This window comes from Schistocerca gregaria, chromosome X (assembly GCF_023897955.1).
Source record: "Schistocerca gregaria isolate iqSchGreg1 chromosome X, iqSchGreg1.2, whole genome shotgun sequence".
NCBI classification, from domain to species: Eukaryota; Metazoa; Arthropoda; class Insecta; order Orthoptera; family Acrididae; genus Schistocerca; species Schistocerca gregaria.
In genome coordinates, this window is record NC_064931.1 from 132,023,421 (window position 1) to 132,042,852 (window position 19,432).

At 39.1% G+C, this 19,432-nt stretch overlaps 1 protein-coding gene across 5 annotated transcripts in view; it reads right to left on the minus strand.

Annotated features, from left to right (window-relative positions):
• LOC126297410 (high affinity copper uptake protein 1-like) overlaps positions 1–19,432 on the minus strand; it is a 142,472-nt gene that overhangs the window by 4,000 nt on the left and 119,040 nt on the right. For 3 of the 5 annotated variants that reach the window (XM_049988172.1, XM_049988170.1, XM_049988171.1), the window contains 4 exons: positions 18,209–18,463; positions 6,889–7,025; positions 6,713–6,811; positions 4,474–4,503 (listed from right to left, as the gene is read on the minus strand). In XM_049988172.1, the coding sequence (XP_049844129.1) occupies positions 4,474–4,503; positions 6,713–6,811; positions 6,889–7,025; positions 18,209–18,463 (521 nt within the window). The remainder of the gene's footprint in view (positions 1–4,473; positions 4,504–6,712; positions 6,812–6,888; positions 7,026–18,208; positions 18,464–19,432) is intronic. The other 2 variants (XM_049988174.1, XM_049988173.1) reach the window with 1 other exon arrangement.

Here is a 19,432-nt window from a genome sequence, read left to right on the forward strand (position 1 = left end):
TACATTATTACGGAAGTTACAGAAATATATTTTCATGGACTCAATCATCAGTAGTTATACAGAAATTTTGGATACTTGCCTAAACCTAAGAAACCACTCATGATATGAAAAAATATTATCTCAATGAAAGTGGTTCTGCACAAGTGCAGAGTGTTATTTAAGGTGACTAGTATAATCAATTAATAATATGCACACTAATGGCAGATCCAAACCACTGGCAGCAGTGATGCTAAAGAATCTTCAAAACCAATATAATGAGCAGCACAGGAAAAGGAGAACACTGCCTTTTCCCTTAAAAATGAGCTTGGATTTCAGGGAATTCTAAATATCTCCACTTTCTATTTTCAAGTTCTACACTGAGCATCCTCTAGACAACCTTCACTTTAGATATTCTCTATAATAGCAGAGTTAAGTTTTGTGCCTGCCTTCCTTCATGTACTGCTAATTTTATTTCTATGGTCCTCTTTGAGCAATAAATAACAAACCAACCACACAATTTCCAGACACTCCTTCACATGTCGTTATGTACCAATGGTTTAATTATACCACTCAAATTTACTTATAATTTTTCAATGGTATTTCAAGTGTAAATGTGACTAAGTAAGTAAGTATGAAAAACTTCAATATTCAACCCTCTGTTGGTCCAATAATTTTATCTATCATTCACTGCCTCTTTCACCTATGGCAATGGCTCACGAGAATAAGAAATACTAAGTTGTATCATAGTTTGGTGTCCATGTTAAATTGTGGATCCCATTATGATTAGCTGCACAAATCAGTACAATGGTTGGAGAAAGCTGAGGACCTATCAAATACGGCTATGCCTAACAATGAATGTTCAAACCAACTGTCAAGTTTAAGTTCAGTTTAACCACTGGAGATATGAAGAGTATAATTTGAGTTTAATACTTAATATCTGAAAAATCTTGTTCATTTTTAATCACTAGACCATCTGTCAACTGCACAGGCTTGTGGTGAATACTAAAGGGTTTCCAAATTAAAATTATGTGTGTGGAAAACCATGTAAAAGGTATACCTGCTGGGAGGACTGCAGTGCCAACCAAGTGCCACAGCCTTCACTGTGCCAAAACGGGGGAGCAGCTACATTAAATTAAATCCGAAACATATATCCTGGTAGTATATATGTCCAGTCCAGTAGTACAGGAAAAAAGAAAGCAAATCAGCCAAAAGTAATTTTATCTTATGCATAAGTGAATATTGGTAGTTTAGAACTACATAAAATTATACCAACAAATGGGAGTTTCAGTAAGATATGACCTGTGTTCCAGAAAAAAAAGAGTAACAAACTCAGTAACATAATAGGCTACCAACCAGTTCGCACAGAGTATATTACACAAAAATGCAATAACTTCCACAGAACAATAGTGTATCAGACCACTATTACCAATTTAAATACACAAACATTGCGTATGCTCATACCAGTCTGTCATAAGTTTTTATTAGCTAGACAATGAAAGGATTTTTTATTAAAGATGACTATTTAATTTCATCTTTAAGATACAAAAAACTTCTACATGGATGTGAAACAATCCTTCAACAAACATTTGAAAGAAAAAAGTACAGGTTCAAACACAGCGATTTACATGGTACCTTATACTACATGGATATCCCTAATATTTCATAAACTACCCAAGCTATTAAGCAAGCCTTTCTGAAAAGTGGTTATACACAAGTAAAGTTTTTTTTAATTTTTTGCATATGTAATGCTTGTGATTATATCTACAGAGTTACTGAAGCAAAAATAGCATTTTGAAAACTGTTACGTAATAGTTTTTGAAAGTCCTCTAAAAGAAGAGTGTAGTAGTAGGATGTTTTTATGAAGTAATGGGACAAAACCTGCACTATGCCAGGAGTCTTTGACTACACTTTTATCAAATTTCTCACCTATTTAGTGAACACTTCATGGCAAATTTTGATGCACTATATCATTACTTATTTAGCTCAGGGTCACTTTAAGTGACAACAAACAAAATACAAAGATCTACCAAAAAGAAGGGAAAACATAGTTAACCCAGTATCTCAGTACATAAAAAATTACACAATCTCACAGCAAAATGCCAATCCACCGCCGGCTGGAGTGGCCGGGCAGTTCTAGGTGCTACAGTCTGGAACCGCGCGACCACTGCGGTCGCAGGTTCGAATCCTGCCTCGAGCATGGATGTGTGTGATGTCCTTAGGTTAGTTAGGTTTAAGTAGTTCTGGGGACTGATGACCTCAGAAGTTAAGTCCCATAGTGCTCAGAGGCATTTGAACCATTTTCTGGGCCAACCCATCAGTGTACTATCACCTGCTGAACACGGTTTTTATAACAAATTGATTACAAAGAATTGGAATGGTCCACATTCCTAAGGCATCCTACTGAAGTATAAATTTTGTAAGGTGATTCCCTGTGCAAACAGGCTACCAAAATTACATGAACTATATAGTAGTAGCCACCCTTGGCACTCTAGAAATCTGCCACGCAGCCCACTCTAAATAATTTTACGGTGCCCAATGAGAGTCAGAGGATCAAAACTGGTCAATAATTCAGATATATTTCATCAACAGCTATTAGTGGTTCTGAAATATAACTTTTTCAATCATCATAATGTCCTTGATTGCATACATATACAGCTATGAAAGCAACAGTGGCTTAACACACAGTTTTGCATCGCTATGTTTTTGGTTTTCTGCAGCTATTACCTGATACTCAAATAATAGTTGACTATTATTGTTTGTGCCTAGATGACAGCACTTGATCAGATAATTGACTATCAATTCTTGTGCCTATTAAAATCAATAAATGACAGCACCTGATCAGGTGGAGGGGGAGTGGAACAATAATCTGTGTACAATAGTTGGTATCTATGTCAACTGGAATATTGTGAACCAAAACTCTGAAATGACAGGTGGCTTAAACAAGTGGCTTTGTGTCTGATGAATGTCAGGACCACACACTTGGTCTACTTCTGCCTATCTAGCAGTACTCAGCAAATGTGGTGGTAGAGTGTTCGTGAGCTGCCACACTGAGGTGTGCACAAGTAACGGTCATACTGGTGTCATACTGTTGCATATGAAAATCCATTTCTCTAACTGGGCAGTATGTTCTGAAAGTTAGCAATAAAACAGGCAAGTGGAGTGTCAAGAAGTACACTGCAATAAGGAAGGGTGCCCTTGACAATGTTGGCCCATATTATTAGAGATACCCTCCCCCCCCCCCCCCTCCTTTTTCCCAATCCATCCATCCCTCCAAACACAGTAGAATGCTTTCAATGAAATCCATTGCCAGCCGCTGTGGCTGAGCGGTTCTAGATGCTTCAGTCCGGAACCGCGCTGCTGCTATGGTCACAGGTTCAAATCCTGCCTCGGGCATGGATGTGTGTGATGTCTTTAGGTTAGTTACGTTTAAGTAGTTCTAATTTTAAGTCTAGGGAACTGACAACCTCAGATGTTAAGTCCCATAGTGCTTACAGCCATTTGAGCATTTTGAAATCCATTATTGAGTTAAGACAGTTCTCTAGGTAGATTTTGATTTTCTTCACATAGCTTTGAAAGGTAATTTCAAAATATGACTCAATTTATTTGATCAGACCGACATCCAAGGGAAGTAAATCTGCAATATCTTTTACAGAATATGTCTGTTCACCTCAAACAGTTCACACACATATTCTAGGGTCTTGTCTGTGGTGTCAGAACAAGACCAGCCCATGCAAAAAGAAAAGAAACGGAAAGAAAAGAAAGAAGGAAGGAAGATTAAAGTTTAATGTCCCATCAACAACAAGGTCATTAGAGACTGAGCAAAAACTTACTGGCATTTGCCTCAAGATATTTACGGAAACTGTGAAAAATCAAAAACTGGATGGCTGGGTGGGAATTGAACTGCTGTCCTCCTGAATTCAAGTCCAGTGTGCTAACACTGTGCCACCTCACTTGGTGAGAGTTGAGGGAACACCAATCTCTAGTGCCAGTATTTTCATCATTAAATGTGGTTTTAACCATCAGTTAATTTTACCTGAATACATGTACTGACACCCATTGCAGTTCTACAATTTGTAATGACTATACGCAGTATAGATGCCTTTCTTTATTTTAAAGACAATTACACTCAATGTCAAAATGTACATTCGCATTTCCTCATAATTTTGATTGTATAATCTTATATTATGAGTTTCCCAAGTCATCAAGAGAGTAAGAGTGCAAATTAATATGGCTTCATACATGAAGACAATTACAATAATTATTAGTTCACTTCCTGAGTGAAATACACTCAGAAAATGACAAACTCTGCAACTTCAGAAGTGTTAATAAAATCACCATCACAGAGAGACAATGCAGTTTTAAAGAGTCCTAAGTATAACTGAACAGATTATATACTCAATAAGTGTAAGGGAGAAAATCGTGAGCAAAATAAGGAAGAAACAAAAACAACAACTACAAAGAAAATAGTGTGCAAATAAAGTTAACCAAACTTACGGTTGCTTATGTATAACTTCTCCTACGACGCTGCAACCATGAAAGAGAGTAAAATAATAAAAATAAATTAGTTTACTGAAAACGTACATTAATTTCATGATTTTAGAGTAAGTTTATGATAAATACTAACCAATATTTTACTACTACTAATACTTAAAAATATTTATACTAAAAAAATAAAAAACACAATTACTTGGTGAATTGAAGACTGTCACATGGTTAACAGCACTGCAAACACATCAGTTGGCATATGTTTGTCAAAATCACATTTTTTATACAAGAAAAAACCACAACACTAAAACATAAAAAGAGAAAGCTAAGTCCCACAGAACTAAGAGACAAATTACAGAAAAATACTTTACTTGTAAAGTGTTCAAGTGAGTGAGAGTGATTTTTGCATGTGTGTGTGTGTGTGTGTGTGTGTGTGTGTGTGTATGTATGTGTGTGTGTGTGTGTGTGTGTGTGTGTGTGTGTGGTGCACTCCTAGCAGAAATAAATATTATTTCATTTAACACTGTAGGAAAAGACAGATTGACTTACCCTAAAAAAGACATGTCACATAAAGCTTTCAGCCGCAGCCTTCACCAGTAAAACACACACACACACACACACACACACACACACACACACACACACACAAAAGCAAACACACCTTATGTACACAAGATTACCAACTCCAGCATCTTGGGCCAGAATGCAACATCAAGTGGGATGCAAGCAGCAATCTGGAGGGAGTGGGGAAGGGGAAGGAATAGTAGTGCATGAGTGGGGAGATAAGATGAACGCTGTCTGGTAGTGCGTGCAGTACCTAGACTGCCAACAGTGCAGCATCAGGAGGGTTGTGGGGCAGGGAGGTGGGGAAAAAGGAGAGGCGCAAGGAAAGAGAGGTGGATGTGTCGCCAGAGGGCTGTAAATAAACAGGGTGGGAGATGAGAATGGGAAGGAGATGATAGGACAGAGGTTGGTGGAAACTGTTGGGTGGAGGGTGTGGGGACAGTTAGATTGAGGCTGGGATAATTAAGGATCCAGATGGCTTGGGTATGGAAGCAGCCATGGAAATCAAGAGTGTTATGTTCAGCTGCAAACTGTGCCACAGCATGGTCTACTTTGTTCTGGGCCACAGTTTGGCAATGGCCATTCATCCTGGTGGACAGCTGGTTGGCACTCATACCAACATAAAAAGCTGTGGAATGATTGCAACAGAGCTGGTAAATGACTGACCTCCGTCACAGGTGGTCTGGCCCCTGATGGGAAAGGATAAACCTGTGATAGGACTGGAAGAAGTGCTGAGTGTGTGGAATGGGCATGTTTTGCACCTGGGTCATCCACAGAAATAAGATCCTTGAGGCAAGAGGCTGGGATTGGGAGTGGCATAGGGATGGACTAGGAATTTGAGGAGGTTTGTTGGGCAATGGAACACCAATTTAGGAGCGGTTGGAAGTATCTCTGGTAGGATGTCCCTCATGTCAGGGCACAATGATAGGTAATCAAAGCCCTGACGAAGGATGTGGTTCAGTTGTTCCAATCTGTGGTGATACTGGGTGATGAAGCAGAGATTCCTTTGTGGCTGGTTCTTTGGAGTGGTGGGATGATTCAGGGTGTGAGGGGAAATGGCATGTGAGATCTGTCTGCCAACTAGGTCTGGGGGATAGTGCCTCTCTGTGTAGGCTTTGGTGGGACCCTCAGCAAACTGAGCAAGGGTGTGTTTGTCGATGCAAATATGCCATTCCCGGGTAGCCAGGCTAAATTGGAAGGATTTTTTGGTGTGAAAGGGATGACAGCTGTCAAAATGCAGGTACTGTTGGTGGTTTATATGCGGACAGAGGTGTGAATGGAGCCATCAGAGAGGCATGTCAACATTTAGGAAGGTTGAGGAGGACCACATGAAGAACAAAGATTTGGTATCTTGGTCCTGAGTCCAGATCATGAAGATATTAATGAACCTGATCCAGACTAGGGATTTGGTGTTTTGGGAGGCTAGGAGGGTCTCCTCTAGATGGTCATAAAAAGGTTGGCATAGGAGGGTACCATGTGGGTACCAATGGCTGTGCTGCAGATTTGTTTATACCTTCCCTCTGTGGCCAAAAGGTTTATGTGAGTATCTTAATTGTGCCTGTCTGCAACTTGACATGTCTTCTTTATGTCCTTTTCCTAAATTGTTGATATTCCTACCTGGAGTTTCCATTGTTTGGTTATTATTTCATTTATAATTTTAATTATACATATATATGGTACTTACTCAACTACTTGATTGTCTTCTGAAACCACATTTTTTTCTGCTGGAACGGAAACAGATCTATATTGCAAACCCGTGTAAGTCTTCCAAAACAGGTATTCTCTAAAAGAAGAAGGCAGTATCAGTATCTATGTTATAATATCTTATGTCAACCAATTTATGGTAGTTGGAAGGAGTACCTGTAATACTTCAGTCCTTCATATAGTGCAGCCATACAGAGAATTCCAATCATAGAACCTATAAGGCCATTCACAGAACTTATTTTCCAGCTATCAAAAAGAACAGTTTCACAGTAGCCTGTGTGGAAGGTCATTGCCTGTAAGAAAATTTTTTGCCTTACTTCATACTGTAGTTAAAGAACACATTAACCTAAATTATGACAATACTAAGATTATGGAAATATTACTGAAATTATTAAATTGTAACAAAAAAATGTGAGGTCCTTGAAAAAATCCCTGAAAAATGGGAGTTTCTTTACATACACTTCTGGCCCTTTTTGTTCAAATAATATATCTTTACGTACAGAACAGGAAAGACTTATTTCTTTTTTTTTATTTAATTTTTGCTGTACTTGTATGGAAGACAATTTGCACAATAATTTATTATGATCCAAAATGTGTCAATGTTATAAAGCCAATATCTCAGAAAAAAAGTTCTTCATGACTGAAGGAACTGCCAGATAGACATTGCAACTCATATTCAAAATGAATTTTGTCCTCTTAATCCCGTGAAGGGAGTAAGTAAATGGTCCAAGTTTTTTGTGGGTGTACGAGATCCATTCAAAAAATACCAGAACTTTGTCCACAAAATGTTTCTACTCATACCTGTTACTTATTATGCTTGGTCTCCTTTGAAATACTCTCCTCCACAACTGATATGCCACTCCCAACACCATTTCTCAGTCTTGGTATGCCTCTTGCAGATACTATCTGCGAATTTTCTTTTATCTCATCTATCATTGCAAATCTTTATCCTTTGAAAGGTGGTTTTCAACTTTGGAAATAAAAAAAAAGTCTGCAGAAGCCAGGTCTGGAGAGTACGGAGGATGAGGCAGCATAGTGATTTCATTTTTTATGCAGAAGTCATGCACCAACAGGGATGAATGTGTGGGTGTGTTATTGTGATGCAGGAGCCATAAATTGTCTCACCACATTCCAGGCCATTTCCTTTCCACATTTTCTTGCATGCTTCGCAACACATCCCAATAGTATCATCAGTTAATAGGTTGTCCCTGTAGCATGAATTCATGATGAACTAATCCTTCAAAGTCAAAGAAAACTATCAGCATGGCTTTGACATTGGACCTGACCTGACAAGCATTTTTGGCCTTGGAGTGTCTTTCCGAACCCATCGTGAAGATTGGGCCTTGATCTCAATATTGTAACCATAAACTCACCACATCTCATCACCAGTTACAATTCTCTTATGGAACATATCCTCATTTTCATGACAGAAGACCTCTTCACAGATTGTGAGGCAAAAGTCTTTCTAGTCTTGACTCAAGACCTGTGGGATGAACTTAGCGGCAACACAACGAATTCCAAGATGCTGTGTCATGATTTCATGACACGATCCAATTGAAATGTTAGACTCTTCTACAATCTTTCTGACAATCAGTCTTCAATTAGCATGCACGTTCCTGACATGAGCGTCATCGGTAGACATCAAAGAGCATCCTAAACAAGTGTCACCTTATCTTCTGTCTGGCCATTTTTAAACTATGTGAACCATTTGCAACACTGAGTATGGCTTAAGTACTCATCACTGTGGGCTTCTCGCATCAGGTGTTGGTGTTACATGAAAGCACTGTGACCCACTGATTCCAGATCTATCAAATGTTCTTTGGTGGATTGCAGTGCCTGAAAGACACTTTGAAACCATGGTAAATGTCCTCTAGCTTCCAGATAGGAAGTCATTGGTTGACGTTCTTTCAAATAATTTACACAACCTGATTGTTAGGGAGACTAGTCAATAATTAGTAAAGATTTGTGGGTCTTTTCTCAGTTTCAGGATAGGAATAGTAATACTCCTCCACTATTGGGGTAGGGGGGAATCCCTATTCTAAACAAATAATATTTAAAAACATGAAGAGGTGTTTTATACTGTTTCGCTAAGTTGTTTAAGCATTTAACTGTGGATTTTATCAGGTCCTGAGGCTGCATCTTGATACTCTGCTAATGCACTGGTGAAACTCGCCTTCACTATATAGAACACTGTATGATTCAAGACCTTCTGCATGGAAGAATAATTAGTTTTGCTCCACCAGATTTTTCTATGTCACGAAATTTGGATGGTAGTTACTGCATGCAGATACTTCAGCAAAGTGTACAGCAATGACTGTGGAATCAATACACATGTCATCATTGAGGAATATGGGAGGAACTACTGTGGATGGTTAATGGCTGCAAATGCAGTGGAGTTTAGTCCATACTTGAGATGATGAGGTGGAGACCCTCAGATGATACATAACATTCCTAACACTCCTGCTTTCTCCTTTTTATTAAAAACCATGCCTTTGCTCAAAGTCTCTTGAATGCTATTAAATGCTCCATAGAATGATGGTGATTGTGTCATTGAAGCACACTTCTATGCTCTCTGATAGCTGTAGCTATTCTTCAGACCACTATGGCACAAGTTTCTGGCATGGGGGGGCCTGAAGACTAGGGTGTCATTGCTTCCACAGCACGTATGATCTTGTCAATAGCATCTTGTACCACTCCTTTGATATTCTCTTCTTGACTGGCTTTGAAAGAAGCTTTGGAGGTGAAAGCTTGCCAGTTGGTTTTCTGAAGGATGGAAGGAAGAAAGATTAGAGTTTAGCGTACTGTTGACAGCGCGGACGAGACATCTCCAGCTGCGTCGATGGGGTGGTTACCACTGAAGCTGTCAAAACAGCTGATGTCCCTTTCCCCAACTGAAATACAGGCACTGACATGTGGCTAGGGCAAGGAGTTTGTGTTTGCAACTTTCTCATTGCACTAGGTGTGGATTTTATGATAGTATTTACAAAGTTTGATGTAATGTTGGCTTGGTGGAGTCATCCAGACTTTCTCTTAGCATCTTGATATGACAGACAGTCAGGTGTTTTATATTCCTGGATTTTCTTTTCCCTTCTTTAAAACTGAACATAATGACAAACAAGGGTGGTGGAAGGTGGGGAGTGGGGGTGTTCTTGGCAGTTTACACATGTAGGGAGTTGTTCACAGGATCTGCCCACATGCACTGTCCTTCTGAACATCCCACAATTAGCATCTTCAGTAAGGAGGGAGGACGTGGGTCCAAACCTCTTGCATCTAAAACATCTCATAGGATGAGGAATATAGGGTTTGACATCACATCTCCAAAACATGACCCCAATTTTTTCAGGTAAAATATTTCCATTGATGTCTAGGACGAAAGCTTCATGTCCACCCTATTATCTTAAGGTCCTCTCTGAATGTGCTAAACAAAATTCACTCCACGCCTCTCTAGGTTAGTGTGCAATTCATCTGCTTGTGATATTAGGTGGAAGATGAGACCTCGAATTCATAGAGTTTGTTATGATGAGAGGTGTAACTAGTGTATCACCAAGCTTGTGACAAGCCTGAAGTGTCTATGGTTGGTTGTGTTCAAAGTTTTTATCAACAGAGACCCTTTTCTCATTTTCTGTTCTGCAGCAACTTCTCTGGACATATCCTCAACATTTCCAATGAAAAACTGTGGCTTCACTGTTGCAAAAGATTCACCGTCAGTTCTAGAGCATACCACGAATTTGGCGAACAATCTGCCTCCATTTCTCCTTACCTGATGCTCATCCCGAAGCATAGCAAGGTGGAAACACTATGGAATTGTAAGTGTCTCCACCAAAATCTTGTTTTCTTTCTGTGGAGATGACCATGTCGTCACAGAAACTGGTGTGGGTGAGTCTTACCTGTTTTACTACAGATTGTCTGGCTGTATGCCACTCGCTCTGATTGGAGGCTCTCCGCACGGATTGCACCCTAACATGGCAAAGGCTATCTGGCTTAGCAGCCTTTTCTCAGAGTCCCAGTGCCCTGAATTGGTTAGGTAATTACTTAATTACTACTAGGCACACATAGGAAAGCAGCAATTCTTGCATCGGCAGTGTGGTTGGTTGGGGGGGGGGGGGGGGGGGGAAGGGAGGTGGGGGTTACAACTGTGAGCTCCCCTCACAATGTAGAGACTACTGCATTGGATTTTGAAAGCAAACATAAATGCACACTCATTGTAGGTGTAGAGGATCACAGCACATGGTGGATAGATTATGCACCACGTAAGGTGGCTCTTTGTAAAGAGTCGGACTACAAATTCAATGGCATTGGGTTCAATCCCCTGTCAATTGTAGGGTTTCTGTCTGTCACTCAACATCTACATGTACATGACTACTCTGTAGTTCAAAATTACATGCCTGGAAGAGGGTTCATCAAACACCTTGAAGCTATTTCTCAACTGTTTCACTCTCTAACAGCATGTGGGAAAAACAAATTCTTAAATCTTTCTGTATGAGCTTGGATTTCTTTTATTTTATTGTAATTATCATTTCTACCTATGGAGGTGGGCACCAATGAAGTATTTTCACATTCGAAGGAGAATGTTGGTGATTGAAATTTTACAATAAGATCATGCTGCAAAGAAAAACGCCTTTATTTACTGATTGCCACTTTAACTCACTTATCGTACCTGTGGCACTCTCTCCCATTCTGCAATAATACAAAATGATCTGCCCTTCTTTGAATTTTTTTAATGCTGTTCCTCAATCCTATCAGATGCAAATCTCACACCACACAGCAATGTGCCAGAAGAGGAATGACCTGTGTAGTGTAGGCAGTTCTTTAGTAGACCTGTTGCATCTTCTAAGCATTCTGTCAATAAATTACAGTCTTTGGTTCACTTTCCCCACAACACTATCTATCTGACTGTTCCAGTTGAAGTTATTTGTAACTGAAATCCCTAAATATTTAGTTGAATTCACAGCCCTCAGATTTGTGTGATTTATCATGTAATTGAAATTTAGCAGATTCCTTTTAGTACTCACATGTTTATCACTTCTTTCACCTCTGGCAATGTCTGTTCATGAGAAAAATGCTCAGTTACACCATAATAGAGAACCCATGTTATACTGGTGGTCCTCCTATAACTGGCTAAGTAAGTCAGTTCAAAGGTCAAAGGAAGGCAACAGCATACCACCTCCAACAGGACCATGCCTAGTAAAGTGCAGTCATGTTTGAAACAAGCTTCAGACTGATGACTGCTTTACTTTTATGGCATCCTTCTCCAACAGCCCACACTTCATGTGAAATTTAGAAGAGTGAAGGTCAGATCTTAAAAGTTGACCATAAGAAATTAACCCTAGCAATACTGATGCATATTCAATAATGCAGACGGTCAATTGGGGAGGGGGGGATGGGGAAGGGGTAAGGAGAGTCACTTTATGACCATCACAAAAGAAGTTTAGAGAATAAAAATTTTGTTAGCTGTTTTATACTTTCATTAACAACATACTTTTTAGAGAGATACTGATGTGTAAGTGGGTTCCAGAATCTGAAAATATTGACTATGACATTTGTTGTGAAAGTCACATCTACTAGCACTACCACTAAAACTTTTGGATTAAATTTAACTGAAAAAAATTTAAAATTGTTACAGAATTTGGTAGAAGAATTAATTAGAAACAATAAATAAACAAAGGTCATCTACCCATAATGCTGGTGTGATCATATGTCCCACCATTTGTAGTACGCCATTTATTGCAATCACAAAAGGTGTGGCACTTAAAACCAATCCCTGTTGACTCCATTTTTCTGTACATATTGTTTACTAAGGACTGTGCCCACTCTGACTCTAAATGGTCTAAGTGATTAAAAACATTTGTATAAAACAAGATCAACTTTCCTCATCAACACCACTCATGCAGAGTTGATAAAATGTGACGCTGCCACATTATGTCGTACGTGTTGTGTAAATCAAAAAATATTATGATTAAATATCAGTGGTGCACAAAGTTATCTCTAATTGAAAATACCCCAATCATATGAAATGTTCAGTGGTAGTTTGAGATCAGGATACATGCTGGACTGGGAAAGGAGATTTCTAGATTCCAAACAACAACAATAAAGCCATGGATGAACCATCCTTTCTGATAGTTTATCCTAGTTATTTGTTAGGTTGATCAACCTGTAAGTATTTCTATTTTTTGGGCCTAGACCTGGTTTTGGTATAGGTATTGTGATACTCACTTTCCACAGGGAGAGAAATTTTCACTCTTGCCATATCTTGTTTAAAAATTTTAGAACAGAGTTTTTACTATTTTCACCACAACATTGAAGATTTTCACTATGGATATCATCTGATCCTGGAGCTGTAGCTCTACATTGTTTTAAAGGATTATTTAGTTCCCAGGCATTAAAGTGTGCATTGTTGGTTTCCAGGTCTGTTGAGATAAAACGTATGGTATTACGTTCTGTTAAAAGGTGATGTTGAGTGAAATTTGATGGTAATTCTCAGATGACAACATTTATACATAATACCTTGCTAAAAGTTCAGCAATGTCAGAGGAACTGGTGTTAATTTCTCCTATGTTGAGAATTTCCTGAAGTCTATTAGTATACCGAAGTCCACTAATCTGCTGCAATTGGACCACACTTGTGAAGTTTGAGTACGCAATCCCACGGAAGAAACACATTGTTCCCAACATTCTACCTTGTACCTGATATTTTGAATAAAATTAAATTTTTAGTAGAGAGATGGCATCTATGTTATCATAGAGCCCTTTGTTGCTCTCTGATGGCATCTGGGATCCCTTTGCACCACCATGGAACAGGTTTCCAAACAAGTCAAACTGAAAATATTGATATTACTGTGTCTGTAACTTGGATGACCATTTCTGTTGTGTCTTCCACTACTTTAATGAAGCTCTTCTCTATATTTATTGTGATCTACACTTAAGCGGTGAAGGTATTCCAACTGGCTCTTCACATGACCAACATGGTAAGCAGTTGTTGTGTTGTAGATTTGGTACCACTAAAATATCACAAAGGTCATCATGAACACTCCATTGGATCATAGGTGGGAAGTTAGAACTGCAGACTGTCAAGCCTGTTTGCAGAGTAGGAGCCATATTCGGTGCCAAAATTTGTTGGGGCTCCCAAATTTATTAGACAGAGATCATCAAGTTTTGATGATAATCTCTCTAGTAGTTGTCCTCTACTAGTCATTATCTCAGTGCCCCATATGTGTTTATGGGAATTAAAATTTCCCAGTAAATGAAAGGCGGGGTAACCCATTCAAACAGGCTGTAAGTAATGTCTCAGTCAGGGGGACTTTAGATATTACAGATAGTAATCATTATGCTCACTTGTATTCTAATGGCTACTGCTTTGAGTGTACCATTTATAGATATTTGTTCATTCAAGGTGTTTGATTTAATTTGTGAGCAAACACCTCTGAATGCTCATTCCGTGTTTATTCTATTTTTGGCCATGTACATGATATCCTCCTCTACGTGCAGGAAGATGGTCTTCTAAAAATCACGATTCTCGTACTGCTATACATACTGTGGGAAAGTTAGTGGTTAACTGTCTACTTTCTTCCAGAGGGTGATAGTAGCTAGTAAAATTCTATTGTAAAATCACTGAAAAGGCCTCAGAGTAGTAAGTGAAGATGAAAGTAATGATATAAGTTGATCTGCACAGTTTACCAATCCTTCCTGTGTGTTTGTCCATACATTCTTCTACTGGCAAGGAGATTTCCAGTTTGATAGGTACCAATGAATTAGTTCATTCTTTTGTTCTTTTCTTGTCTTGTGTTTTCCCTTCTCCTTCCATTTTAGGTGAGAAGATGATTAGATAGTTATTCAGTCCAACATATTTGCCTCTTTTAACCACTGACATCTATTTGACTTTTTATCTGTTATATTTTGGGAAGGAAGAAGGTGATGAGGAGTGGGCCAGAGGGATATGAAGTGTCTCCTGTTGTGTCTGCTGGGATGCTACTATTGGCTCTGTAAGATTTCAGATCAAGAAGGGCGGAGATCTATTTCTGATATTTTTCATTCTGGTTGGATGTTCTTGGTTTACAGTAGGTGGCAGATTTGGTTTTGAAAAAACTTGAGGCATACAAGGTTAAAACTGTCACTTTTGCATTGTTCGTCATCATGTAGACAGGATGCCTGTGTTCCATAATTTTATATATATATATATATATATATATATATATATTTAAAAAAGGGCAAATCGGTGAATGGGGACGATGGTGTTTCATACAATATACACAGAAGCAGTTGTTTGCAAGGATTGTCTCTGTGAAGTGATCTTTCACAGTTCCTGCATTTTGAGTCTGCCATGCAGCAAGATGACATGTCCAAAACATAAGCAATGGGCAGTGGGATGCAATGTTTCAAGTCACACCTATACACTATAGCCAACTTTTCTGGGATGACATTTCCTTCAAAAGCTAATATGAAGGCACCTGTATCTATTTCGTTCTCTCTTGGACCTTTTCGTAGATGTCAGACAAAATGTATGCCTTGCCATTCTAGGTTAGCTTGTATCGCAGCATCTGCCCAGTGTGTAAGGCCTGTATGAAAGCTAACTCCTTGTACCAAATTCTAAGTTTTACTTGGAGTAACAGTCTTTCACCTGTCTGAAGTTCTCATGATTATGCATTACATGAGGGTTTAATCACTAGTGACCCATTTTGCATTTTTTCCAGTGTGTCTACTTCTTCAAATTTATATTCTGCTCGTGCCACAAAAAATAATCGTTTTGTCACTGTAGCAGTATTTCTATCTGTTTTAGTACACACAAGGTATTGAATAAACTGTTCTGTTCCCAGTCTTCTGGCTTGTCCCTTTTCCCATGGGAGTAGCCAGGGTAGGGAAAGCAGTTTAATTTTAACAATCCACATAGAAATATCTATAATTATCTGTTGACACAGTCAGATCAGTACAGTCATTATGCCAGTTTAGTCTGATGCATTTTGTGTGCAATATTTCCACCCTTATGTTACCTGCTTAAATCAAAGGTTCACCCCCACAGCCCCACCCAGCCACGGCAATGGTCATCTGGCATGATGGTCATTGCTGGTAGTCATGGTCCATCGAGATGACAGACACCTATTACTTGGAATGTGTGGCAAGCTAGTAGCTCAGGCATCAGAAAAGTGGTGCCTGTGTTTTCAGGAGGTTGCACCAAGAAGATACACAATGACCCTACCACGTCAGGTTGGCTACCACATTGTCTTTTAAGCATATCTATGAGATTACGTAGTTATTGTGTGCAAAGGACCTTTTACATTGTAAGCATTTGGCACTATTCAAGGTATCCTTCCTCAATTGGTCCACATGGCAGAGAAAATTTAGAAAAATGGAGGTCAAACACGAAAGGGGACCAAAAATTACTTCAGCCAAAAAAATTTGATGCAAAGTAAATGGCTTAGGACGTAAATGGAACACAGTAGAACCTAGAGAAATAGGTAGATGAACATCAAAGATTGCCACCATGAATTAGAGAGTAAGAGAAGTAAGGACATTATGAGATGGAAGATAGCAGCACAAGAAAGGAAGCAGGTGTTGCAACAGCTTGGGGACCCATCGTCATCAAGACAGCACTCAGGGGCATGTCTGGATACACGGAAAATCAAGTATCTGTTATGCTCAAGGCAGCTTCAAAATGTACAATGTGGCCATCCACTGTTACTCTTCACATACAAACTACTGTCAGCATCTCCTGAAGGAAATTTAGTTGCATTTGGTAAGAGATGTTCATACTGAAACTATCTTTTTTATAGTAAGTAAGTAACTGATCATCTTCAACTTTTTTCCTAATGTTGTTATGATCTGTGTCTACTAATACACACTGATGAGCGAAAACATTATGACCATTGCCCGCCGTGAGGTTGTAGTATGCTGCCTGGTGGCACGTGGTATATTAGCAGAGCAGAGATAAATGGGGAATGATTCCAGAGATGATTAGTGGTGCAAATGCAGAAATCCACCAACTTAAGTGACTTTGACAAAAGCCAGGTTGTTGTGGCCCACTGCCTGGCAATGAGCATCTAGGAAAAGGCAAAGCTGGTTGGCTTTTCATGTCCTACTGTTGTGAGCATTTATGGAAATTGTTTGAAGAATGCTGAAAATATGAGTAGGCGACGAGAAGTTGGACGTCCGTACCTCATAACAAAACATAGAGATCAGAGGCTTACCCACTCTCTACAGCAGGACAGGCAGTGATATGTGGCAGATCTGACGACAGAGGACAGTGCTGGCACAGAGACAAGTGTTCCGGAGCACACCATTCAGTGCACAGTGCTGACATGGTGTTCCGCAGCAAAGGACTCCTACATGCTCCCATGCTGACCCAACATCATCAGTTTTGATTACAATGGGTATGGGATCACTGAGATTGGACCACGGATCAATGGAATTATGTCGACTGGTCAGATGAATTCCATTTATTGTTAAACCAGGTCGATGGTTGTGTACATCATCCAGGCGAACGACTGCTCGAAACATGCAGTATGCCACAGATGCAGGCTGGTGGGAGCAATATAATGTTATGGAGGACATTAACCTTAGCTTCCATGGGACCTGTGGTAGTAACTGAAGGCACCATGACAGCTGTGGACTACATGAACATTATTAGGGATGCTTGATTTCCCCAACAGTGGTGGCATCTTCCAGCAGGATAAATTTCCGTGTCACAAGACCAGAATGGTGCTGCAGTGGTTTGAGGAACATGATAGTGAACTCAAGTTGATGTCTTGGCCATCAAATTTGGCGTATCTAAATCTGATGAAACCCAACTGGGATGATATCAGACACCAGCTCCATGCCCACAAATCAACTGTCCATAAATTACGGGAAGTGTGTGACCTGTGCATAGGCATCTTGTGCCACAAAACTCTGAAAACCTATCAAGTAGTTGTCGAATCCATGGCACACAAAATCACTGCTGAATTGAATTCCAGAGGTGGACCAACACACTTTTAAGTAGGTGGTCATAAAGTTTTGGTTCATTTGTTTATTTCACCAGTATTCATAACCAATTCCACAAAACAGTAAATATTAACCTGCACAGCAAACAGATATTGTGCAGCTGAGGTACAAGAATATGGGTTAATGAGGTTCTCTGCTTGTAAGAAGTTTTCTAATGGTGCAGCAAGAGAAACTCACCCCAAGAGTGAGAGAATGGTAAAGAATTAGAACAATACACAAAACTGTCTTCAAAAATCATTCAAATAATGTTTGTCTGGTTGGACAGGTGGATGGATTGTTTTGATGAACCCATATGAATATGCCATAAAGGACTGTTCACAACATTCAATAAAATCCACAAAAAAAGTGTATTTTCAACCTTCTTTTAATAACTAAAAACACACACAAAAGCAAATATAATTTATGTGAATGATACTGCCACTGGAAAGTGACAAACTGGATATCAGGCTAATGAAATAAATCTAATAAATTTGCATTTGAAAATTTAAACAATTTTATTTACTCACCATCATGGAATGCCCATGCATGTTGCCACATGCATCATGACCAGCATGGTCTGGGAGATCATGGCTGGCATGTATATGGATTGTATCAACATTGTGATCATGTACCACCACATCCATCTGGGTAGGAACTACTGGAGAATCATGTCCAACATGCCCTGCATGACTTCCCATGCTGTGATTCATCATATGGTGAGCACTGTGATCCATCATATGGTGTCCACTGTGATTCATCATATGGTGTCCACTGTGGTCCATCTGAAAGATTAATAGTATTTATTTTTTATGTATGTACACACTAGAATTGTAATTTCAAATATGAGTAATTACAGAATGTACCAGCAGTTTAAGATACACATTGCCAAGTATTTGGATGCACTTCGTAAGTAGCCATATTGCACTCACTGCATTCACTTTGAGTTCATTCATAATGACACTGAAATGGGAGATGACAGAAGAATGACATACTGAATTCAGTTTTCTGGAGATGTTTCACAGCATGAGATCATAATTTGGTTTCTCCTTTCAACCACTTCATGAGTGCTAAAATGGTGGATATTGAGACAAATGACCACAGAATATAAGGGTAAATCTTTAAGATTCTATACATGTCAACTGAAAGAAATTGATCCTCACTAGGTGCAGAGTATCGTTGTGTGATATTGCAACAATTTATTCCAAGCAGTTGGAAAAAGTAGCAGAGCATTCCATTTTTCATGAAAATAGATCGGACAGATGCAATTAACTATAGGCCTATATCACTGGCATCGATATGTTGCAGATTTATGGAACACTTTTTGTGCTTGCTAATTATAACTTCTTAGAGACCAAAAATACCTGTAAGACCAACATGGCTTCTGCAATTTGTAGTTTTGTCAAACTCAGCTGGCTCTGTTCAATAAGATTTAGAAGGAAGTAGATAATGATGCTAAAGCAGTTGCTTTGTGATTGTATTTAGTGCTTCCTTGCAGTTATAACACAACATGGCAAACTTAGCAGAGAGCAATCAGTGGATGTGAAAGTGACTGGGCATATTGTAAGGAAGTGTTATAGGATGACAACTAGTCACTATATAAATATATGTTATTTGGTGGATAATGTCAGAGGCTTCAAGAGGCTATTCATGGATGATGCTGTTGTGGACTATATAGGAAAGCTGCAATGCCAGAAAAGTATAGTGAACTGCAGGTACACAAATAATTAGTCTAAAATGCATGAACAGATGGA